General features: G+C 46.1%; 1 protein-coding gene and 1 long non-coding RNA gene across 5 annotated transcripts in view; one reads left to right on the top strand and one right to left on the bottom strand.

The window, feature by feature from the left end:
- The window catches only part of IGF2BP2 (insulin like growth factor 2 mRNA binding protein 2), a 164128-nt gene extending 146879 nt beyond the window's left edge, over positions 1 to 17249 (top strand). For 3 of the 4 annotated variants that reach the window (XM_061166762.1, XM_061166763.1, XM_061166761.1), the window contains 6 exons: positions 2478 to 2546; positions 3372 to 3488; positions 7487 to 7561; positions 13553 to 13684; positions 14027 to 14140; positions 15397 to 17249. In XM_061166762.1, coding sequence (XP_061022745.1) covers positions 2478 to 2546; positions 3372 to 3488; positions 7487 to 7561; positions 13553 to 13684; positions 14027 to 14140; positions 15397 to 15489 — 600 coding nt within the window. In that variant the 3' untranslated portion in view covers positions 15490 to 17249. Of the gene's footprint in view, positions 1 to 2477; positions 2547 to 3371; positions 3489 to 7486; positions 7562 to 7740; positions 12346 to 13552; positions 13685 to 14026; positions 14141 to 15396 lie in introns of those variants that run through there. The other variant, XR_009696965.1, reaches the window with a different exon arrangement.
- LOC133073392 (uncharacterized) lies at positions 3554 to 7233 on the bottom strand. The gene is made up of 3 exons (XR_009696966.1): positions 5588 to 7233; positions 4316 to 4358; positions 3554 to 3613 (listed from the first exon to the last, which is right to left on the bottom strand). It is a non-coding gene; the product is annotated as an uncharacterized LOC133073392 (long non-coding RNA).
- Positions 17250 to 25166: the final 7917 nt, after the last annotated feature.

The following is a 25166-nucleotide window of genomic DNA, read 5'->3' as shown; positions in this document are numbered from 1 at the left end:
TCTCCAGTAGAACCTAAGTTCCATGGTGGCAGTGACTCTTTTCTGTCTTAGTATCTGGGTCCCCAGCACCTAGAGCATCTGCTCTGATATCTTATGCATGAATGAATCAACAGTTGAATGAACTCCCACAATAGTATTATAAGCTCTAGATACTTTTTAAATCCATTTGTAGATGAGCTTCAGAAAAGTTGAGTAAATTATCCCCAGTTGTATACAGCTGTATTCAGACTCAAGTCTTCTAGGTTTCTGACTCCAAGAACCATCCTACAGACACAAAAGCTAACGACAGAGCCTCAGCTAGAAACAGGCTCCTGATTGCTGTGTTCAGGGTTCTTTCTCCACAGTGGTTTTCCAACTGTAACTCATGAATAAAACGGGGACTGAGGAATCTGTTCTTTTTATTCTTTTACAGTTCATTCCCTCCCCAACCCAAGTGGTAGATCTAAATTTGATACTGTATTTGTCTTGGGAGTATTTAAACCTAAAACGGAGCTACCCTTGTGGTTTGTCTATTTTGGGGTCAAATCACAATTCAAAAGAATTATTTCTGCTGAGGGCTGAAGGAAAAACTTTCCAGGTGAGAGGAGGGCAGACGCATCCTTTCCCCAAGGATTTGTCTGAGCAAAAAGCTGCTGGAATTCTCTCCTGACCCTCGATGGCCCAGAACTGGGACCTGCACTGAGTAGAGTCTGGAGTTACTGTTCTTCAAGAAAGAGGCAGGACCAAGTGAGCCAAACATCTCCACTCAGCTTCCTTTCAAAAGTGGAGGTTGCCAGAACACTGATCTCATAACCCCCTCTTGTGGCCATGAGGTGTCACTGCAGCCTCTTTCCACGTTATGTGAGTAGAGGCTGGCTTTACAGCATGATTGCCAACAAAGGTCCGTCTATTCAAGGCTATGGTTTTTCCAGTAGTCATGTATGGATGCGAGAGTTGGACTATAAGGAAAGCTGAGCGCTAAAGAATTGGTGCTTTTGAACTGTGGTGTTAGAGAAGACTCTTGAGAGTCACTTGGACTGCAAGGAGATCAAACCAGTCCATCCTAAAGGAAATCAGTGCTGAATATTCATTGAAGGACTGATGCTGAAGCTGAAACTCCAATACTTTGGCCACCTGTTACAAAGAACTGACTCATTGGAAAAGACCCTGATTCTGGGAGGGATTGGGGGCAGGAGGAGAAGGGCACGACAGAGGATGAGATGGTTGGATGGCATCACTGACTCAATGGACAGGAGTCTGAGTAGACTCTGGGAGTTGGTGATGGACAGGGAGGCCTGGCATGCTGCAGTCCATGGGGTCACAAAGAGTTGGACACGACTGAGTAACTGAACTGAACTCCCTTCCTTTGGCAGAGCTTCTGTCTCCTGCAGGTGCTGTGGACACCCCAAGCACCCTTGGGGGAAGCTCCCCACCGTGTTCACATCTCTTTTCCCCCTGAGGTCAGAAGTCCACTGCCCAAACTTGAAAAGAGAATAGCCACATTTTGATTCCTAAGGCAATGTTGTACTCTGGGACAGAGAAGCCAGTTGGATGTTCAGGGGACAGAGAACACCAGGAGATCTGTTCAAGGGTCCTCAAATGGAAGTTAGGTCCCCTAACTCCAAGCCTCATCATGTCTGACAACTGCCAGACAGACAGGCCCTTGGGGATTGGTCCCAGAGCTGTCCACCTCCCTTCCTGTCAGGGCCATGTGTCCACCTTCCTTCCTGTAACAGGCAGGTCAGCATTTATTATACTTGGCCTTATGTGCAAAGCACAGTGAAATAGACTTTGCTGACTCTGCTTAACGTTCTGCCCATAAAATATATAAAAGCAGATGTATTCCTGTCTAGCAGGACTATGACGAGGATTGAGAGAGTTTATGAATAAAGGATCTACCACATTGCCTGGGACACAGGCCTTGAATAAAAAGCAGCTACTTTTAAAATGAATGCCATTTTCTTAACAGCTCTGTGTTTTTCTACCACATCTGCTTTCCTGTTCCCTGCTTCCCTCTCCCCCATGTGTATATATTCATTCATTTTCTCCCTTGTCTCAGCTTCATTTTAATTCCTCTGTTCTCCATCACTCCATTCCTTCTGAGATTCTCTGGGAGCTCAGTGATCTGACTTCCCCAGGAACACATTTGCGTTCCTTTGCTTGTTTGGACTAACTCTTGGACGTGTCCTGCACCCTCTAGTCATTTAACCCACGGTTCATAATTCCCCAGAAAAGAGAAGCCACTGGCCCTCCCTCTCTGCCTGAGGTTAGGTTAGAAGGTGCGAGTGCATGTTCCCTACCCTGGGTTCCTGGGAAGCCCGGAGCTTGGCTCTGCCAGGGAAGGAAGCAGAGATCGGAGCTGCAGAGGGATAGGTGTGCCTTCAGGGCTGCGCAGCGGTGGTGCTGGGAGCCAGTGCTACGTGTGGGCGTCTTGCCTCCCTGAGTTTGGTGAGCGGCCTTGCGGGCCCCACTGACGGACTGTTTCTCTCCTGCTGCAGACCCACTCCGGATATTTCTCCAGCTTGTACCCCCCTCACCAGTTTGGCCCGTTCCCGCATCATCACTCCGTAAGTGCCCACAGTTGAGTTCCGTCGGCCACTCGTCCCCCTCCGGTAGTCCTCGGCAGACTGACCAGGGCGTGCCCACGGTGCGCACGCTGTGCCCGTGGCCCCAGGCCGTCCCGGGAGTGATCGCAGGGCAGCACAGGAGGCGACCCGGCACTCGCGCGCACGGGAGGATGCCCGTCAGCATCCTGCTCGTGCCCACAGATCCCACGGGTGGCTGGAAGCTGCTATGGGGAAGGGCGGGGAAGTGATGCTGGGCTAAAGAACAGTCTCCACAGTTCTTTAACAAAAGTCCAGCAGGTGGGCTGTGTCATTCCCACAGGCCTCTATGGACAGGGACTGCAAAGGCCCCCAGCACCCTTGCCCATGTCTCTCTAGGCTGGCCCTGTGCGGCCCAGTCAGAGCAGGTTTAATTAGCCTCATTGTGAACCATTGCCCCTGCAACATCCGCTCCTGCCAAGGAGGTGTAGGGCAACTCTGCATTCCCACTAACAAAGTGCCTCAGGCCTGGTATGCTTACGAGCTACTGATTCCTTGGAGGAAGACAGATAAGAGATACTCACATTTGAACTTCACAGAAAGCCTGTGAACAGACAGCTTGCTGGGACCAGCGAATTCAGAGCTGCTCGAAAGAAATTTGCACTCTGGTTGTAGTGTAGTTATTAATAGTACGGCCACTGTTCAGGTTCATCCCTCCAGCTTCCCACCTGCAGTGCCCCAGGCTATAAAGAATCCCTTGTCGCACCCGGCCACTGGTCTGTAATGGTGAGTGCCTGGGGAGGCAGCCCGCAGGGGAGTGATGGCGTCTGTCTCGTCTTGTCCTTCCAGTATCCAGAGCAGGAGATCGTGAATCTCTTCATCCCGACCCAGGCCGTGGGGGCCATCATCGGGAAGAAAGGGGCGCACATTAAACAGCTGGCCAGATTCGCCGGAGCCTCCATTAAGGTAAAGCTGCTCTTGACAGCCGTCCGTGTCCAACCCTCTTCCACCCCCACCACTTACCCCATGTCCCTTATTCCTTCTGTCCATCCTGGGGAATTCTTAACACCACCCACAGAATCTTGGAGGACCTAGAAAACCTGCCTTCAGCACTGTTTCCATATGTACTCATGTTTACCTCTCTTCACTCTTTTTTTGTTCAACTGACAAATGAATTAGGAAAAACAAATACTAGTAACACATAAGCCAACCTAGTCTTTCTTGGGCTATCATTGTCCTCCTCTCCTGAAGATAAAACAGGATTCTCCCAAGTGAAGGGACTGTGGGCCTGAGGGAAATGGTAATTTATACTCAGCAGTTGTCAGTGCTTTGATGCCTTAGTTAGTCTCCACTTCAGAAACCCTTGAACTTTGAAACAAAACAGTTTGAATGAAAAGCTCTTTGAAAAGCAGTGATGAAACCACAGACAAAAGCTGGTGACAAAGCCCGAGACGCAGCCTGGACACTGAGCAGGGGGTCAGGGAGGAAGGCCCCTTGATTCACGCAGCGCCCGAGCTCCGAGGTCGCTGCAGTTCCATACCCACATCCTGCCTCCCAGAGCATAACGGGAAGAGTCGTCAGAGAAACTGAAAGGGGAGGATTATTCAGCCCTGGTCCTGCTCCAAGCCCGGCTATCAGCGCTGACTCACGGGCAGAATGCTGAGCACGTCCCAAGCCTCATGAAACACTTTCGGAAACAGAGTTTCCGTTGTTACGTAAAATAATTCGCTGCCATGGGACAACCCGGAATTCCGAGCAAGAAGTCTCATGATTTGGAGAGAAAGAATGCTTACTTTCTCCCCAAGAAGAGCTGGAATTTCTCCCACAGCAAGTGTGCTGGAGGGAAAAAAAAAAAAAAAAACATTGGTACAGAACAAGGACTGCAGTGAGACCATGACAGAATGTTATGTAGGTAAATCATTTTCCCTCCCGGCCTTGTTGGTCTCACCCACAAAGTGCACAGACTGAAGGAGAGCCCGAGAGTGGGGGGTGGCCAGTGGCGGAGCAGCGAGAGCCTCTGTACCCAGCAGGCTTGCTGCAGGTGAGACCCCAGCCTAGGTGCGACAGGCTGTGCTGGGCCCACCCTCCAAGTGGGACAGGTAGGGTGTGGACAACCACTGGGCTGGCTGCATACTGAGGTGTCGGGTCTGTGGTCTGAGATGCAATGCAAGAGCAGAAACAATTTCAACTGGAAGGGACTTGAAGAACGGTCTCATTAAATCCTATTTCCACTGAGAAGAGTGAGATGGAAAGAGGGAATGGGACACAGCAAGGCTTAGATAGCAGCTCTGCTGACTTGCAGGCTATGGGGCCCCTCCCGGGGCTGACTGCAGCAATAACTCTCCACTTGCCCTTGCCCCTAAGGAACCAGGGCCCAGTGTTTCATTGACATGTTGACGGCCACAAAGCTAAAGCATATGAGAGCTGAGATTGGACCAGGCTCTCCTGTCTCTGGTCCAGTGTTTTCTCACTATAGCACTCTGAATGCTTGACCAGTCATTCCAGCAAGCCTTCAGGTAAGTAGAGAAGGATCGACCCCGTCGGCTTCCCCTGAGCCTTCCCACAGTCGCTCGGTATCCCAGCAGAACTGAGCAGTAGTGTGAACTTCTGTGCTGGGCAGAGACCACAAGGCTGGGCCAGGGAACAGAATGGGCTCTGGCTTTCTCTAGAGCAGCAGGAGAGAGAGGAAACCAGGGAAGCCAAGCATTTGCTAGAGACATTTCCTACTTATTAAAATTGATCTGGTTTTTGCTAGTTTTCTTTATTTTGACGAGTCTCTGACAGCATCTGTCTCTAAAGGTGATGATCTCACCTGCTCTGGAGAACCACCCCCAGCCTGCCCTGCTGGTCTTCAGGGGCCATGCCTAGAGGCACATTTGATGCTGCCGGGGCAGGGGCAAGCTTTACACTAACATGGGAGCACAGTGCTGGAAGGCGGTGGGCTGAGATGCTTCCGTCACAGGCAAGAGCTGAGACCTCATCACCTGCTTAGCCTCCAGAGCCTCTGGACGGCAGGTTTAAGAATGTCACACACAATTCCCAGTCCTCACTCCAGCCCTGCTCACCCATGATCTTGGTGGTCACCCCATCTTTCTGTGTCCCGTTTGCTTCAGTCATAGAATGGGGTCCTCATTGCAGGTCCTCTCGGAATGTTTGCCTGCGGAGTGCCAGGCTGGGCTGGGAATGCCGGGTAGGGGACAGATGACTTTCTTTCAGAACTGGAGCAAGGTGGCTGTGAGAACTGATTGGGTCAACATGACTTGGGAATTAGCCTTTCTCAGTTTGGGTGGATAAGAGCTGGGAACCACTGTGCCCATGCTCTATCACTCTCATTGACCCTTGCACACAAGAGCAGGTTTAATGCCACCTATGGATCTAGAAGTAGAGACAGCGGTTCCCACTAGTCATCTTTTTTTAAGATTTTTTTTCTTTTTTTGATGTGGACCATTTTTAAAGCCTTTATTGAATTTGTTACAATATTGCTTCTGCTTTATGCTTTGGTCTTTTGGCCATAAGGCATGTGGGATCAGCTCCCTGACCAGGGATCGAACCTGCACCCCTGCATTAGAAGGTGAAATCTTAACCACTGGACTGCCCCCTCACCAGTGATCTGTGTTGCAGCCTGCTGGAGGGTCTCAGTCCCCTGAACATATCTGCGTTTTTTACCTGAGGCTGCAGCCCTGAGGTTGGAGGCTGGCAGGCAGTCTGCCCACAGCAGAGGGAAGATCCTCCAAGAAGCTCAGTGATCGGTGACCTGTGTCTCAGCGTTCATCCTCATACCACTGAGTAGTCAGGGCTGGATCTTCCTTGAGGTCTTGGAGAAGGGTCTCTCTTTCCAGAGTGGGCTCAGGTCAGAGCAGGCCTTGGCTCTGTCTTCACAGCAAAGCTGGGAAAGTGACACAGGACCCTGAAGCCTGCAGATGCAGCCTGGCTTAGGATGTGTACTAAGAGAAAAGTAAATTAAACCCTGTGGAGGCGGAGGTCTTTTGAGGGGAGACCAAGACTCAGACACAGTGGCTCAGAGACGGTAACTTCAGACACCACATTAGTGGTGCGTCATGTTCATGTTGAACAGTTCAGATCAGTCTTGGGGATGGTGTCTCTGGATGGTGCATACGGCCTCATGAGGTGCATTGGTGTGCTAACCTGGCTCATCCCTAAATGCCCCGTGTACTTTTAACTCAGTTTAAAGTAACTTTACAGGAGTTCCCTGGTGGTCCAGTGGGTAGGATCCTAAGCTTCCACTGCAAGGGACATGTGTTCGATCCCTGATGGGGAACTGAGATCTGAAAGCTGTGCAGTATGACCTAATAAGAGTAATTAATAAATAATAAATAAGTAAAAGTAATTTTGTTACAATGGGGAATATATAAAGAGGCTATAACAAAAAAATGTATACTTGGTCCATCTTGAGTTGTGTTAATGTCAGATTGAGAGTGAGAGCTAGGTTTCCAGCTTGCCAGGTTCAACCATGTTCCTACCTGTGGGGAGGGGAGGGGTGTGCAGAGCATGCTGGAACCAGGGTGTCCTCATGCTTGCTTAGGCGCCATCACAGTCCTAGTCACGCCTGCTCTAGTCCAGTTGTCACCGGCAGCCAAGAATGAGAACCCGGATGCCCTTTCCTGCAGACTGGCTCCGACTGAACTCCTCTGTTGACCAGCCCTTCCTCGCCTCTTGGCCCTGGGTGGGCTAGAGGGCTCCTTGGTGAAGAGGTTGGTTACTGCTGGTGTTGGGGCAGGGACAGGCAGTAACTGTTAGTAACCTGCTTCCCACCTGAATTTGATTCTGGGCACTAATGTCATTTCTCCTAAGACCCAGGGTGGAAGCATCAGGGTCAGAGTCCCGGGTGCAAAGGCGTGAGTCCTGTGATCTCTTGCTAGTAGGGGTGCCACCCACTTCCACGAGAAGGGGCTCAGGGAACAGCACTGAGCAGCAGCGTTTCCCTCTTGCTTTGTGAACTGCAGATCGCCCCAGCAGAAGGCCCAGACGTCAGTGAAAGGATGGTCATCATCACCGGCCCACCTGAAGCTCAGTTCAAGGTCAGTGCCAAGAACCCCGCTCAGTCCTGAGCGCAGGGCTTCCTGTTGGGGGTGCTGAGGACCTTTAGCAAGTGCAGCTACCCCAGAGGCAGCTTCAGGCTCTTCTTTGGAGGCTCCATCCTATCTCCATTTCTCTTCCTGCAATAGTCTCCGACCCACCCTATCTTCCCCACCTCCAGGCTGTGCCCTCTACACGGAGCCCTGCTTACCTTCTCTCCTGTGAAAAGTGGACTGTCAGTGCCCAGTTCAGATGGCATCCCCTTGGGAACATCTCTGATCCCTTGGCCATGGTTTTGAAGATGGAGCATAAACACAGGGTGTGAAGAGAAATAGCAGTTTGTTGGAAGGGTTTGGAGGGATGCATTCCTTTACTTTATATTGGAGTACAGTTTTTTTTCAATGCTATGTTAGTTTCAGGTATTTAGTTATACACACATCCATTCTTTTTCAGGTTGTTTTCCCATGTAGCTTATTACATAATGTTGAGTAGAGTCCCCTGTACTATATAGTAAGTCTTTGTTGACATATGATAATCCCAAACTCCTAATTTATCCCCCCACCCCTAATTTCCCCCTTGGTAACCACGTTTGTTTTTTGTCTGTGAACCTGTTTCCTTGTTTGGTAAATAAGTTTACTTGTATCACTTTTTTAGATTCCACATATAAGTGATATCATATATTTGTCTCTGATTTACTTAATATGATAATCTCTAGGTCCATCCATGTTACTACAAATGGTATTTATTCTTTTTTAAATATTTTTTTAAATGGGCTGAGTAACATCCCACTCTGTGTGTGTGTGTGTGTGTGTATCACTTTTGGTTGGAGCATTTAATCTGTTTACATTTAAGGTAATTATCAATATGTATGTTCTTATTGCCATTTTGTTAATTGTTTCAGGTTTGATTCTGTAAGTCTTTTTTCTTCCCTTCCGCTTTTGTTCTCTCACAATTTGATGACTACCTTTAGTGTTGCATTTGGACTGTTTTTTGTGTATCTATTATAGATTTTTTGGTTTGCAGTTACCAGGAGGTTTTGACATAGCCGTCTTGTTAATATATACAACATTGTTTAATAAAGTTGCTGGTCTAATTTCAAATGCCTTTCCAATATCCTGCATTTGTACTCTCCTCATGATTACTGGTTTTGACGTCATATTTATGTATGAATGATTTCCCACCTTTACTGTATTTTTGTCTTTACTGGTGAACTTGCCCATTCATAATTTTCTTGTTTCTAGTTGTGGGCTTTTCCACCTAGAAAAGTTCCTTTAGCATTTGTTATAAAGTAGTGAATTCTCTTAGCTTTTGCTTATCTGTAAAGCTTTTGACTTATTCATTGATTCTGAATGAGAGTCTTGCTGGCTATCCTTTGTTGTAGGTTTTTCCCTTTCATCACTTTCTTTTCTCAGGCCATTTCTCTCTCATCTTCCTCTAGAACCTCTATAATGTGAATGCTAGTGCACTTAATGTTGCCCCAGAGGTCTCTTAGACTTGCTCATTTCATTCTTTATTCTGTTCCACAGTGTGATTTTCACCAATCTGTCTCCCAACTCACTTATTCATTCTTCTGCCTCCTTTATTCTGTTATTGATTCCTTCTAGTATATTTTTCATTTCAGTTATTGTATTGTTCATCTCTGTGCTATTGTTCATCTTCTAGCTCTTTGTTAAACAAACACTTCCAAAATCTTAGGTCATTCTTTACTATCATTATTTTGAATTCTTTTTCAGGTAGATTCAGTTCAGTCGCTCAGTCGTGTCTGACTCTTTGTGACCCCATGGACTACAGTACACCAGACTTCCCTGTCGATCACCAACTCCTGGAGCTTACTCAAACTCTTGTCCATTGAGTCGGTGATGCCATCTAACCATCTCATCCTTTATCGTCCCCTTCTCCTCCCACCTTCAATCATTCCCAGCATCAGGGTCTTTTCAAATGAGTCCGTTCTTTGCATCAGGTGGCCAAAGTATTGGAGTACTTAGAGCTTCAGCATCAGTCCTTCCAGTGAATATTCAGGACTAATTTCCTTTAGGATGGACTGGTTTGATCTCCTTGCAGTCCAAGGGACTCTCAAAGGTCTTCTCCAACACCACAGTTCAAAAGCATCAATTCTTCAGTGCTCAGCTTTTTTTTATAGTCCAACTCTCACATCCATACATGACTACTGGTTCATCGCAGCAATGTTTATAATAGCCAGGACATACATGACTACTGGAAAAACCAAAGCTTTGACTAGATGGACCTTTGTTGGCAAAGTAATGTGTCTGCTTTTTAATATGCGGTCTAGGTTAGTCATAACTTTTCTTCCAAGGAGCAAGTGTCTTAATTTCATGGCTGCAGTCACCATCTGCAGTGATTTTGGAGCCCCCCCCAAAATAAAGTCTGCCACTGTTTCCATTGTTTCCCCATCTATTTGCCATGAAGTGATGGGACCAGATGCCATGATCTTAGTTTACTGAATGTTGAGTTTTAAGCCAACCTTTTCACTGTCCTCTTTCACTTTCATCAAGAAGCTCTTTAGTAGTTCTTCACTTTCTGCCATAAGGGTGGTGTCATCTGCATATCTGAGGTTATTGATATTCCTCCCAGCAATCTTGATTCCAGCTTGTGCTTCCTCCAACCCAGCGTGTCTCATGATGTACTCTGCATAGAAGTTAAATAAGGAGAGTGACAATATACAGCCTTGACGTACTCCTTTTCCTATTTGGAACCAGTCTGTTGTTCCATGTCCAGTTCTAACTGTTGCTTCCTGACCTGCATACAGGTTTCTCAAGAGGCAGGTCAGGTGGTCTGGTATTCCCATCCCTTTCAGAATTTTCCACAGTTTGTTGTGATCAATACAGTCAAAGGCTTTGGCACAGTCAAGAAAGCAGAAATAGATGTCTTTCTGGAACTCTCTTGCTTTTTTAAATGATCCAAATTTGCTGGCATATGGAGTGCAGCACTTTCACAGCATCATCTTTTAGGGTTTGAAATAGCTCATTTGGAATTCCATCACCTCCACTAACTTTGTTCATAGTGATGCTTCCTAAGGCCCACGTGACTTCACATTCCAGGATGTCTGGCTCTAGGTGAGTGATCACACCATCGTGATTATCTGGGTCATGAAGATCTTTTTTGTACAGTTCTTCTGTGTATTCCTGCCACCTCTTCTTAATATCTTCTGCTTCTCTTAGGTCCATACCATTTCTGTCCTTTATTGAGCCCATCTTTACATGAAATGTTCCCTTGGTATCTCTAATTTTCTTGAAGAGATCTCTAGTCTTTCCCATTCTATTGTTTTCCTCTATTTTTTTGCATTGATCGCTGAGGAAGGCTTTCTATCTCTCCTTGCTATTCTTTGGAACTCTGCATTCAAATGGGTGTATCTTTCCTTTTCTCTCTTGCCTTTCACTTCTCTTCTTTTCACAGCTATTTGTAAGTCCTCCTTAGACAACCATTTTGCCTTTTTGCACTTCTTTTTCTTGGGGATGATCTTGATCCCTGCCTCCTGTACAATGTTACGAACCTCCATCCATAATTATTCAGGCACTCTAGCAGATCTAATCCCTTGAATCTATTTGTCACTTACACTGTATAATCTTAAGGGATTTGATTTAGGTCATACCTGAATGGTCTAGTGGTTTTCCCTGCTTTCTTCAATTTCAGTCTGAATTTGGCAATCAGGAGTTCATGGTCTGAGCCACAGTCAGTTTGTTTTTGCTGACTGTATAGAGCTTCTCCATCTTTGCCTGCAAAGAATATAATCAATCTGATTTCGGTATTGATCAACTGGTGATGTCCATGTGTAGTCTCTTCTCTACCTTCAGGTAGATTGCCTATCTCGATATCATTTAGTTGTTCTTTTGGGGTTTTATCTTGTTCCTTCATCTGGAACATACTTCTCTGCTGTCTCATTTTGTGTTTGTGGTCTCCCTTCTGTAGGCTCTGGATTGTAGTTCTTGCTTCTCATGTCTGCCCCTTGGTGGGTGAGGTTGGTTCAGGGGTTTGTACAGGCTTCCCGGTGGTAGTGACTGGTGCCTGCCAGCTGGTGGATGGGGCTGGCTCTAGTCCCTCTTGTGGGCAGGGCCATGTCAAAGGGCATGTCTTGAGGTGCCTGTGGACTCAGGACAGCTTTACGCATTGTGTTGGTTGATTGCTGGGGCTGTGTTCCCACCCTGTTGGTTGGCCTGAAGCATCCCCAGCACTGGAGCTTGCAGGCTGTTGGGTGGGGCCAGGCCTCAGTACCAAATGGTGACCTCCAGGAGAGCTCACGTTGAGGAATATTCCCTGGGGCCTCCGCTGCCAGTGTCCTTGCCCCACAGTGGGCCACAGCCAATCCCCGCCTCCCCAGGAGACTCTCCAAAACCTACAGGTAGGTCTGACTCGCTCCCGTGGAGTCACTGCTTTGCCTTGGGTCCCAGGGTACATGAACCCTTGTGTGCACCCTCCAAGAGTGGAGTCTCTGCTTCCCTCAGTCCTGTGGAGCTCCTGCACTCAAGTGCCTCTGGCCCTTCAAACCAAATGCTATGAAGACTCCTCCTTGGGATGCCAGACGCCCAGCCTGGGGAGCCTGGCATGGGGCTCAGAACTCTCCTCTGGGAGAACCTCTGCAGTATAATTCGTTTCCAGTTTGTGGGTGGCCTGGTGGGTATGGGATATTATATTGTGACAGCACCCTTCCTGCCATCTTGTTGTGGCTTCTTTGTTTTCGGATGCAGATTATCTTTTTGGAAAGCTTCCAGTCTTTTTGTTGATGGTTGTTCAGCAGTTGGTTGTGATTTTGGTGTTTTCGTGAGAGGAGGTGAGCTCAAGTCCTTCTGTTAATACTCTGCCAGCTGTCTCCCTTCTCCTGCAGTATTTTGTTTTTACTTTTTCACCCTTTCCTATAATTATAGGAAAATTATAAATTCAGTTTTCTAAAAGAAACATATTTATAAAAATATAATTAGTATTAAAAATATTTAAAATGTGTCTGAGAAAAAAACACATGTATAAATGTTCAAGGACAATAATCCTTCAACTCATGATGGATAAGCAAAATGTGGTATAACGACATAATAGGATATCAGTCAGCCATGAAAACAGTGAAATTCTGACGCACACTACATCATAGGTGAACCTAGAAAACATTCCACCCAGTGAGAGAAAGAAGACACAGCAGGCCACATATGGTATATTCCATTTATGTGAAACATCAGAAAAGGCAAATCCATACAGACAGAAGTAGTTTAATGGTTGCCAGGGACTAGAGAGGAGGAACTGGGACTGTCTGCTATTAGGTGCAGGTTTTATCTGGGGGAATGGGATAGAAACGTTCTGAAGAGTGGTGGTGGTTACACAACGTAATGAATGTCCTAAAAACCACTGGAGTGTACACTTGAAAGTGCAGAATTTTAGGTTATGTAAGTTATATCTCAGTTTTTTTTAATCCTTTTAGGGATTTCCCTGGCAGTCCAATGGTTAAGACTCTATGTTTCCACTGCAAGGGGTACAGGTTTGACCCCTGATCAGGAAACTAAAATCCCATATGTTGAGCAGTGCAGCCATTAAATAAATAAATACTTTTTAAGTTCTTCAAATTTTAAAAAGAACATTAAGCTCTTGACTACACTACCTCCATCAAAAAGCAAATTCTGTCACCACCACCCTTGCCCCCATCCTTTAATAACAGACTTATGAACATACTGTGGGTGGGAGGAAGTTAAGAATTCCCTGAACAAATTCATTCAAGCAAATATTTATAGGTGCTCAGGATACAAAGACTACAGGTAGTTCCACCCTGTACCTACACACAGAAAGCTCCCTGTGCGATCGTGTGCAAACCTGAAGACACAGGAGTGTCTATGCATGTCTGCAAGGTGCACTTGGGTGTGGAAGGCATGTGCCCACTGGGTCTGAGCCAGCTGAGCGGGCCTTGGTGAGCATGGGGCCGGGGTTGTGCCATGCCTTGACTCACCAGTTCCCACAGCAGTGCTGCTAAAGCAGTTTGACATGTCTTGCTCTCTCAGGCCCAGGGGCGGATCTTTGGGAAACTGAAAGAAGAAAACTTCTTTAACCCCAAAGAGGAGGTGAAGCTGGAAGCCCACATCCGAGTGCCCTCCTCTACAGCCGGCCGTGTGATCGGCAAGGGCGGCAAAACCGTGAGTGTGCTCTGAGCTGGCTTCGTCTCCTGGCCCGACTTCCCTCAGACCCCCACCCCTGACTCTGCTAGGACAAAAATGTAATCAGCATCATCCGGAGCTGAGGGCCTCAGATTCACAGTGCTAAGCCAGACCCCGAAAAACCAGGGTCCTGAGTCCAGACAAGCTGCATCTAGGCTACGAGCTGGGAAGTGAAGACAGGGAGCCACCTCCTGCCCCTGGAAACCCACACACACAGCAGCGGGAAAGAATAGGGACCAGAGTTCCACCCAGGTCCTCTGACATGCCTTGGAGATACTGCAATGAAGCGAGTCACACGTTTTTTGGTTTCTTCCTCCACAGGTCAATGAACTGCAGAACTTAACCAGTGCAGAAGTCATCGTGCCTCGTGACCAAACACCAGATGAAAATGAGGAAGTGATTGTCAGAATTATCGGGCATTTCTTTGCCAGTCAGGTACCTGTGCTGTGAGCGTCCAGTCTCTCCTGCTAATCTCTTGTCAAGTCTCTAAGCTCTTGGTGACCTGTCGGGTGGCCCCAGGCCCTGCGCACACCCCTGCCCTGACCCCCCATGCAGATGGAACAGGGCAGGGGCGACCGTTCCTCAGCTTACTGTTGCTCTCCCGGCTCTGCTAGAGGAGGCTGAGGAAGGGCGTAGAGCTTTGGAATCAAGCAAATACAGTTCAGCCTCTCAAATGCTGGACTGCAAGCTCTTGCGTTCCCTCATCCTCCTGACCAGGCCTCAGTCACAGCCTTTCCCTGCCGGGAGTCACTTACCAGGAAGGGTCACCCTTGGACCCTGAGGACCAGCCTGGGTGCCACAATGACACTATTACAGGTTAAACGCTCATCCTAGGAAACCCGTGTTTCTCTTTCCTCGCCTCTGCTGCACGACACCCCTCATTAAGACTCAGAGCTCCGCACAGCTGCTGCTTGTCCAGTCAGAAGGGCCAGCCCCTCAGCATCATGTGACCTGGTTCTTTCTAATGCTTTGTTATGGATGGGGTAGGGGTGGGACAAAGCAGAGTCCAGTCCCCATCCTGAAGGAGCAGAGGCGGTCTCCACTGACACAGCAGGTGTGTCTGGGTTTTAGCCCACGTTCCCGATGCCACGCTTTGCCAGGCCCTGTGACCCACGGGCACCCTGAGACTTCTACAGTCACCGGCCACACCGCCCCTGTGGCTCTCCCCTCCCAGCCCTGGGCACAGGTCTCAATGGCAGGGCTTTCCCTGCAAAAGGAGCGCCAGGGTGGGTGAGAGGGCAGGTGTGGGTTCATGTGTTTTCTCCACTTGTTCAGGGTGGAGTTAGTGTCTGGGCCAGTTTCTCACTTTCTCCCCATGCCATTGACTGTCATATCCCCACTATACACCACACTCTAGGAAGGCAGAGGGGCAGGGGGCAGCATTGGACACTGGAGTGAGTGTAGCTAGGAGGGATGATGCTGTCTGACCTCTGCACAGTCCTGAGTCACTGATGCCCTGGTTGTGGTTCCTGGGATCCCACTTTCTTACCTTCCACCTAGCAGCCTTGGGGTGGGGGTGGGGAACTCTGCCACTTTACTGCAGTAGAGTCCAGATGACACTTTCCCTGCTGGGAGTCTGAGGTTACCACCTCCTCCCCACAAGTCCCAAGCCCACTCTCCCACTCCCCTCTGCCTGTCCTCAGAACTGGGTTCCTTTTCTCCCCCCACCCCCCTCCTCTCCCTTGCTGCAGACTGCACAGCGCAAGATCAGGGAAATTGTACAGCAGGTGAAGCAGCAGGAGCAGAAATATCCTCAGGGAGTCGCCTCACAGCGCAGCAAGTGAGGCTCCCACAGGCACCAGCAAACAACGGATGAATGTAGCCCTTCCAACACCTGACAGAATGAGACCAAACACAGCCAGCCAGATCGGGAGCAAACCAAAGACCATCCTGAGGAATGAGAAGTCTGCGGAGGCGCCAGGGGCTCTGCAGAGGCCCTGAGAATCCGGGGGGCAGGAAGGGAGGCGGGAGGGCAGCTGTGTCGAGGCCCAGCCTCCCGCCTCCCCCCGGGGCCTCTGCAGGCTTCCCAGCCATCCACTTCACCATCCACTCGGATCTCTCAACTCCCACCACGCTATCCCTTTTAGTTGAACTAACATAGGTGAACGTGTTCAAATCAAAGCAAAATTCACACCCTTTTCTTTTTGTGGAAAATTGTCTCTGTACATGTATGTACATATTAGAAGGGAAAGATGTTAAGATATGTGGCCTGTGGGTTACACAGGGTGCCTGCGGCGTTAATATATTTTAGAAATAATATATCAAATAACTCAACTAACTCCAATTTTTTTTAATCAATTATTAATTCTTTTTTCTTTTTCAAGAGAAAGCAGGCTTTTCTAGACTTTAAAGAATAAAGTCATCCTCTGGGAGGTCTAATGGTTTAGTAAGGAACTTCAAGACCACCCACACAAAATTCACCTGGAGGGAAATCTCATCGAAAGGACACTCACAGCAGTTCTGGATCACCTGTGTATGTCAACAGAAGGGATACCGTCTCTCTGAAGAGGAAACTCTGTCTCTCTTCATCCCTGTCTAACTCTCACACCCATTTCTCTTTGCTTCACAGGTTTTAAACTGGTTTTTGCATACTGCTATATAATTCTCTGTCTCTCTCTGTTTATCTCTTCCCCCGTCCCCTCTCCCTCCCCATCTTCTCCATCCCCATTCTTTTTAATTCCCTCATCCCTCTGTCTCAATTCCCATATCTACGCACCCCCCAGGCAAAGCAGTGCTCTGAGTATCACATCACACAAAAGGAACAAAAGCGAAACAAACAAACCAGCCTCAACTTACACTTGGTTACTCAAAAGAACAAGAGTCAATGGTACTTGTCCTAGCATTTTGGAAGAGGAAAACAGGAACCCATCAAACCAACCAAACAAACAAAAGAAAAATTCCACAAAGAAAGAATGTATTTTGTCTTTTTACATTTTGGTGTATAAGCCATCAATATTCAGCGAAATGATTTCTTTCTTTTTAAAAAAATATGGAGGAAAATAGCAATTTACACGAGGTCGTTGGCCCAGGGCGTTAAATTTACAGATTTTTTTAACGAGAAAAACACACAAAAAAAGCTACCTCAGGTGTTTTTTACCTCAGCACCTTGCTCTTGTGTTTCCCTTAGAGATTTTGTAAAACTGATAGTTGGAGCATTTTTTTATTTTTTTAATAAAAATGAGTTGGAAAAAAAAATATCAACTGCCAGCCTGGAGAAGGTGACAGTCCAAGTGTGCAACAACTGTTCTGAATTGTCTTCCGCTAGCCAAGAACCTATATGGCCTTCTTTTGGACAAACCTTGAAAATGTTTATTAAAAAAAAAAATGACAAAGAAAAACAGAGAGAGAAAATATTGGAGATGTCCTGAATTTCAATAGGGTACGCGCCATTAGGGCTTTTTGCGCTAAAGGATGAACATGTACTGGTTTATGTGAACAAGCCATTTTACCACCAGACTGCAATGCCAGTTTCCTCTACTGCAAACAGTGTTCTGTGACAAAAACAAAAACAAACAAAAAAAAGAAATATATCCAGCTAACCAGATCCTGGTGTCCGTCTCTTATTTTACTAAGTATCGCCCATCCCCAGGCATCAGCTGAGTTCTGCCTGAGGGGACTGTGGGGGAAACGGGTGGCATGTGCCGTCAGGACTGGGAAACTACAGTGAGGAGGCTGGCTTCTGCAGGCCCGTCTCAGGGAGAAGCTACACTAGGTCAGTGGTGTTCAGACTGTGCTCCTCAGACCAGCAGCATCGGTATCACCTGGGAACTTAAAAATGCAGACTCTTGGGGTCCACCTTGAGTCGGAAATTCGGAGGGTGGACAGTGGGTGTTTCAGGGAGCTCTCTGGGTGACGCCAATGTGCACTGAAGTCTGAGAACCACAGAACTAGAGGGCTGGATACTGACTGTGTAGTAACTATGTAGGGCCAACCCCTATCCTGAAGAAACCTTTAAGCCTGGCCAGGGAAAGGGCTTATTTCTGTGTGAGGGAAAGGAAGAGAGACAACGCGCCTGGCAACGGGAAGGACACGGTACCTCCTTCACCCCACCCCACAGCAGCCCTGTTAGGTCTTTCAGGAGATGTGGCGCGTGGGCCTGAGCGCCCCTTCTGTCCTGCTTGCTTTCTCTCCTACTCTGCCATTCTCTCTGGAGAATCTGGCTTCTTCCAGCACGGAGCCATGGAAAGGAAGGATGGAAGAGGCTGTTTGCAGATTAGAAGAGGACTGCAGCAGAGGGAGAACTTAAGAACATAAGAAAAAGGATCAGTAGAATACTTAGACGTTTGGAGAGGTTTCAACAAAGGAAATGACAAGCCCTAGACAGAAGGCATCTTGACAGGACAGGAAGCAAGGGTGGAAACGCTGGACTTCTAAGGGAAGCAGGGGAAAATGGATAACCTGGCATCAACTAGGATGTAAATAACTTGGTGACTGAGTAGACAGAGATGGGATAAGGACTTAAGGAGTATGGAAAGCATCTGGCATAGTCTTATTCATGCACCCTGGGGAGGGACATTCATGTGAACGATGATGAGAGAAGCCCAGAACCTATACTCTACATGCGTTGAAATCTTTCACTGTCTAATTTTAAGCCTAATGGAGATTTCTTTGACCTGCTAATATTTAACAAGACTGCTAGTGAATCCCCTGATGTTTACTGTCAGTTGCTGCCTTTTATTTCCTCTCTACATTCCCCTTAAAGTGTTGGTGAATTAAAAACTCGAGACTTAACCATATGCGAGTTAATTTTCTATTCTAGTTCACATCAGCCACATAAAGTCACTGTCTTTCTAGAAGCAATGAGTGCTCTTAACAGCTCTTGTTCTAACTGATTTGGCCGGCAAGGGTTGAAACCTCATGGAACAAAACAATATTCTAACTTGACCTTGATCTTTCTGTATTCTCTTGTAAAAGCAGGGATTCAGGGTCCTTGGTTTGCTCCCATTTTAGGATCTAATCTTCTCTCTGGGATGTGGCTGACAATAAACAGTGAAGAATGTCCCCATTTGCCTCCAATAACTTCTGATGATCAGGGCAAACTCTGTAAAACCAAACTCAATCTGATCCCTATCCCAGTTTATCTATAATCTCAACCATTTCCAGTATGAAAGACTGCCTGACTTTTGTGACTCCTGAATGTCCCTGATCCTCCAAGAGCTATAAACTACTTCCAGTCACCCTCACTGAACCTGGCAAAACCTATTCTCAACTCTACATTCACAACACAGCAGTACTGGAAAGGACTAATGGGGTAATTTGATCCACGTTCCTAATAAGGAGTAGTGTCCTTTAAACTCTGCAGTGCCCAGTCACCCAACACTAGGGGAACTGCGACAGTTATGTCGACGCACAGCCTAGCCGCATAGATCTGTCTTGTGGTGGGAAATCAGCTCACCCTACAACCATCACACGCCAAACCTGCTCCACATTACTTAGGACAACCCCCTAATGCCTGAAGACAGCTGCCTTGTCCTCCCTTCTCTCAGTTCCTCCAGTCATCCTTCATCTCTAGGACTTGCTTTCTCTCAGCTCTGAAAAATCATACTGTGAAGGAATACAGCCCCCAGCTCCTGCATCCTACACCCTCGAAAGCCACAGCAGCTGCTGATCAGCATGGTAGGCCTTGCTCAGCAAACAGCAAGAAGCTGTGAAGAAAGCTTACTAGGGTGCAGCTTGGCTCTGCTGTGGGCAGGCTGAAGGCAGAAATGGGTGCCCCTTACTTTGTACCAGATCTTTACAGGTCTCATGTTCTCATCAGGAGAAAAAGAGAGCCCAGGCCCAGATATTTGCTCCCTGCTTGCCCAATACACTAGCTAAATAACTTTGTACACCTCATAGCCTCTTGGAGGCCTGTCTCCTCAACTAAAACAAAAATTTGAACACAACAAAGTCTGATTCTAACTGACGTATAAGAATAGACTTCCAAGTAAAAAATGGTCTCTATTTCTCATTAAACATCAAGAAAGAATAAAACAGACTCACAACAAAAACAACTAAACACCAAAAAGCAAGGGAAATCAACAATAATTACAGGCTTTACAGAATTAGAATGGGAAACCTTCAATGCACGGCATGGTCTAGTTTGATGGAACCACTTCTTAAAAAAAAAAGGAAAATGCATACTTGCCATCTCCAAGATGCACCCACCACTTCCCCCTTCCCACTGGATGGAATGCAGATGTGGAGGTGAGAGCCATGCTGGAGCTGGGACAGCCATCTCAAGACACAAAACAAAAGCCCAGTGTCAAGGAAAGCTCCCACAATCATGCCCCTGCTCCAGCAGTGCTCGGCTGCTTAGGTTTAAACTGGTATGTGAGACAGAAAACCTGATCTTTCTTAAGCCACTGTTAATATGCCCTTTGTTATAGCAACAAACTAACCTCTTAATACAACCATGCAAAACCCAAAGATCTAGATAGATTTGGCATATCTTTTGGATAGAACTAAAATTCTAATTAGATACAGACCCCCTTCCCTCCCCAAAAGTTACTTACAAAACAACAAACAGAAATAAAGCTAGTTTCATATATCCCTGTTCCACTACTAAAAGCCAGAAAGCAAGTTTTGAGAAGAAAAAGGGCCATGACTCAAGAATTTTTATACCCAGTCAAGTTCTCCATGTGTGAAAACTTCAGAAGAATTCCTATATGCAAGGATTCAGATAAGAGTACTCTATATAAATAAGTATGTGAAAATGTTTCTAACTAAAAATGAAGCCAAATAAAACTCATGTTTAAACTAGATGTGAGCAATGAAACCAATTAAATATTTAAGTTGTTGTAAATATAAATTTAGAGCTGAATTATAACTCCATTTAAAACTGAATTTAAATACCAAAATTTATCCTTGGAGAGGAAGCAAAATAGTTATCATAATAATAAAGTTCCAAAATACATATTTTGTTAACAAAGACCAAAAATGTGTAAAATGTATATGGGGACACTGTGTTAGGGGGGCGGGGGGAAAATGAAAGGGTCATAAATAAAACAAAACTTGCTAATAGTAGTACTGTGCTAGCAGCAAACAAAAATCTAGTCTCTTTTACTGAGGCCCCCACCCAGACTGTATCCTGGTTTACCCAAGCAGTACCGTATGAACATGAGGCTGAGTTTTAGCCAAAGGAATGGGAGCTTAAGTGGTCTCTGCCACTCCTGGGCCCAGCGCATTACCCTTTTGATGCTCTCCAGACAGTGGCTGGATGCTAAGGAGTGCAATGCTGTACGGCAGGGGTTGACAACCCTTTTCTGTAAACAGTAAGAGTAAATATTTTAGGCTTTGCGTGATATAAAATGATGCTACTCCTGGGGAGGAAAATTTGGCAAATTACATATGCTAGATATTTGACCCAGCAATTCCACTTCTAGGAAGCTATCCCAAAGATGATGTGTTAGCAGAAATAGAAAGCGACATGAACAAGGCACATGCAATGTAGCATTATTTGTAACAAAAAGACTGAGCCTAAACATCCATCGTGAGGGGACTGGTAATGAACCACAGCACCCTGAAACAATGGATTATTATGAAGCTGTAAAAGGAACAGAAGAATGAGGAGTAACATCAAGAATAAATTAGGTTTAAGAAAAAAAATCAAGAAGCCTAAGTAGTTTTAATATGCTATTTTTAATGTAAAGAAAGAAATACAAGTATATGTGTGTGTGTGTGTGTATGTATGTATGTATTTTTTCCCCCTAAAAGGGGACAGTTAGAAGCTAAAACAAAATTATCTACATAGGGAAAGAGAAAGGCAAAACTGTGAATGTTCTTTATTCCACACTTTTGCTCGTGGACTAATGTTTACGTCTTACATAATTTAAAAACATAAGCAAGAAGCAAATCCATAAACAGCAAAAGCAAATAAACCCAACTATGTATCAACTCGATGGCATAATCGCTCAGGAAAAAACTCCGTCAAGTGATCTTAAAAATTAGAGTGATTTTCACTGTGATTCTATAGTGGAATATTGTTTAAAAATAAAAAGAATTACAAAGGAAACAAATCGTATTTAGTGGCCTTGTTATTTGTTATGCTGGTATTAATGTTTTGACTTATTGTATTTCACAGGGTAAGATGAATAATTATGTTGATGTTGTTAACAATCAAAATTTTTAATGTTACAGTGTAAAATAAAAAACCTTAAAATCTTAATCTGAACTTAAAGTCAGTAAAACAAGTATTCCCTAATCTGTTGTAAAGGCCTAGAAAGACCAATAATCCAATGATAATCAGCATTAACAGTGCCCAAATTCTGATCTCTAAAATTTCTCACTAAAATAAACCCTTTACTAAATGGCCAGCTCCAGGTCTAGGACAGGAAATGTGTAAGATGGGCCTTTATCATACCAATTATGCAGGAAGTGTTCAAAATCAGACTTGTGGGGTTCTGTCAAAGGGACACTGGAACTTAAAATGGGGTAATTTGAACATCAAAAAGAATAAAATGAATCAAAACAAAATATGGCTTGGCCAAGAAGGAGTAGAAAGACTGGGCTTACCTTCTCTCATGGGCACTGCAAAATTACAATTTACAGAGCAATTATGAATGAGAGAAACCAGAAGTCTAGCAGAAAAGATTTACAAATAAGGATACAAGGAAGGAACCACAACGAGACAGGAAGGAGGAGCAGAGTTGCAATATAGTCAAGACCCATACCCCTGGGTGGGTGACGCACAAATGGGACGCACAATTGCAGAGGTTCTCCCCAAGGAGCAAGGGGTCTGGGCCCCACATCGAGCTCAACAACACAGGGGTACACTGAGAAGATAAGCCCCCAGAATGTCTGGCACTGAACATTAGTGGGGCTTACTTTGGAGAGCTCTACACTCTTGAAGGGCACACACAAAATCACACACTCCAAGACCCAGGGCAGAAGCAGTCATCTAAAAAGGAGCCTGGCTCACACCCATCTGCTGAACCTGGAGTCTCCTGGAGAGGTAGGGAGCAACTGCAGCTCACCCTGGGGACAGACACTGGCAGCAGCCATCTCTGAGTGCTCCTTCTACCATGGGATCACTGGTGCTGGCAAGTGCCATTCTGGAATCATTCTAGCTTATTTATCAGCCTCGGGAGCCGGCCCCACCCCTGCCCACCAGTCTGTAGACACAAGTACTGGGACACTTCAGGTCAAGTGACTAGCCAGGTGGGGACACAGCCCCACCCATGGGCAGCCAGGCTGCCTTAAGACCCCCTTAGCCCACAGTTGCCCCTGGACACAGCCCTGTCCACTAGAGGACCCAGGACCGGGCCCCGCATACCCAGTATACAGGTATGAGACTCAAGACCCTGCAGGGACCCAGCTCTGCCCACCAGTGGGCCAACACTAACCCCAGGATCCAGTTTCATGCCCTGGTGGGTGGGCACCAGCATAGTATCTCTGGGATCCTGAACCCCTCCACCAGTGGGTGGACAGCAGGAACAGAACCTCAGGGCCCCGCAGCCTGCCTTGTCGGGAACGAGACAACACACCAGCAGGGAGCAGAGGCTCAGGAGACTCAAGCACTAGCCCCTTCCATCAGAAGGCCAACACCACCTCTGAGATACCATGGACTACTCAGCCAGCTACTCTAGGATCCAACCCTGCACCCCAATGGGTCAGCACTAGCCCTGAGACACCCCAGAACCCAAAGCAAGCCATTTCAGGGACTGGCCCCACCCACCAGCCAGCCAACATGATATTTAGGAACACTGACTCTGCAACCACCCCTGCTAAACCCAGCTCTGCCCAAGAGCCACCACTAGCCCAGGGCCCCTCGGGGTTCTGTAGCCAGCCACATGACATGGCCCTACCAAAGATGATCAAAGAACACAGGAGAAGAATGGATGAACAAAGAGAGAAGTTAAATGTTTGGGGGAATTCCCTGGTGGTCCAGTGGTTAAGATTTGACACCATTACTGCTGGGGCTTTGGGTTCAATCCCTGGTCAGGGAACTAAGATCCAACAGGATGTGCAGTCCAGCCCCACCCCCTCCAAAAACATCAGAAGTTTTAAACAAAATGTACATACAAATACAAAACTAAACATTTTTAATCTTATAGTGCAATACCTTGAAAAGTACAGTAGTGCAGCACAACAGCTGGCACACAGGAGCTGGCACTGAGTAAAGAGTCAAGACTGGAGGAGGTGGGAGACAGCAGAGCTGAAGGATTGTCAGCAATAGAAGATGGAAGGCAAGCTGCAACCTCACTCATGCCTGATGGCGGAGAACCCATGTTCACAACTTTGAAAGTTCACATTTGAAGGTTTGTGTGCAGTGGACTTACTGTATTGTCAAAATGACCATAGTATCCAAGACAATCTATAGATTCAGTGCAATCCCTATCATCTTGAAAAGGAAGAACAGAATCTGAGGTATCTTGCTCCTTGACTTCAGACTATACACAAAGCTACAGTAATCAAATTGTTAGTCACTCAGTCATGTCCGACTCTTTGTGACCTCATGGATTATAACCCACCAGGCTCCTCTGTCCATGGGATTTTCCAAGCAAGAATACTGGAGTGGGTTGCCATTCCCTTCTCGAGAGGATCTTCCCAACCCACGAATCGAACCCAGGTCTCCTGCATTGCAGGCAGATTCTTTACCATCTGAGCTACCAGGGAATGGTATTGGTACAACAGACACATAGATCAGTGGAATGAAAAGAGCCCAGGAATAAATCTACACACCTACAGTTAGTTAATCTACAACAAAGGAGGCAAGAATACACAATGGAGAAAAGACGATCTCTTCAGTAAGTGATGCTGAGAAAACTGGACAGTTGTATGTAAAAGCATAAAATGAGAACATTTTCTCAAATGATATATAAAAATAAACTCAAAATTAACTCAAGCCTTACATGTAAAACTAGAAACCATAACCTCCTAAAAAAAAATATAGGCAGAACACTCTTGGACATAAATCAGAGCCAATGTTATTTTGGATATGCCTCCTAAAGCAAACAAAAGCAAAAATAAATAGGACCTAATAAACTTAAAACATTTTAAACAGCAAAGGAAACCATCAACAACAACAAAACCTTAAAAAAAAAAAAAAGACAACCTAATGAATAGATACATTGTATAGCACAGGGAATATAGCTAATATATTAATAAAGAACTGTTTTAAAATCATGTTTTTCCTAGATGAAGTACATTTCAGGGTAACCAAGTTAGCTGATTAGAACTTTTACTTTATAGAAGAATTCAAAGTAATTAACATAGAGGGATGACAGAATTAGAAAATCACCAGTTTGTACCTCTTAATAAAAGATCATCAATTAAGTTTAAAAAAAAAATTAAGACCAAGAGGATAAAGATGAATAGGAACTCTTATAGCCTGAATTAGAGATCTTAGCACCAGTAAGTAGAACAAGCAGACATTATGTATCATGTGATGCAATACAGTAAGACAAATAATGAAGGACCCTTGCCTAATAAATTCAACCTGAAGCTGATCAAGCCTCTAGATCAAGCCTACCAGTTTATA

The sequence above is a fragment of the Dama dama genome, chromosome 19, assembly GCF_033118175.1.
Source record: "Dama dama isolate Ldn47 chromosome 19, ASM3311817v1, whole genome shotgun sequence".
NCBI lineage: Eukaryota > Metazoa > Chordata > Mammalia > Artiodactyla > Cervidae > Dama > Dama dama.
The sequence above is the reverse complement of the archived record's forward strand: the minus strand, read 5'-3'. Positions and strand labels throughout refer to the sequence as shown.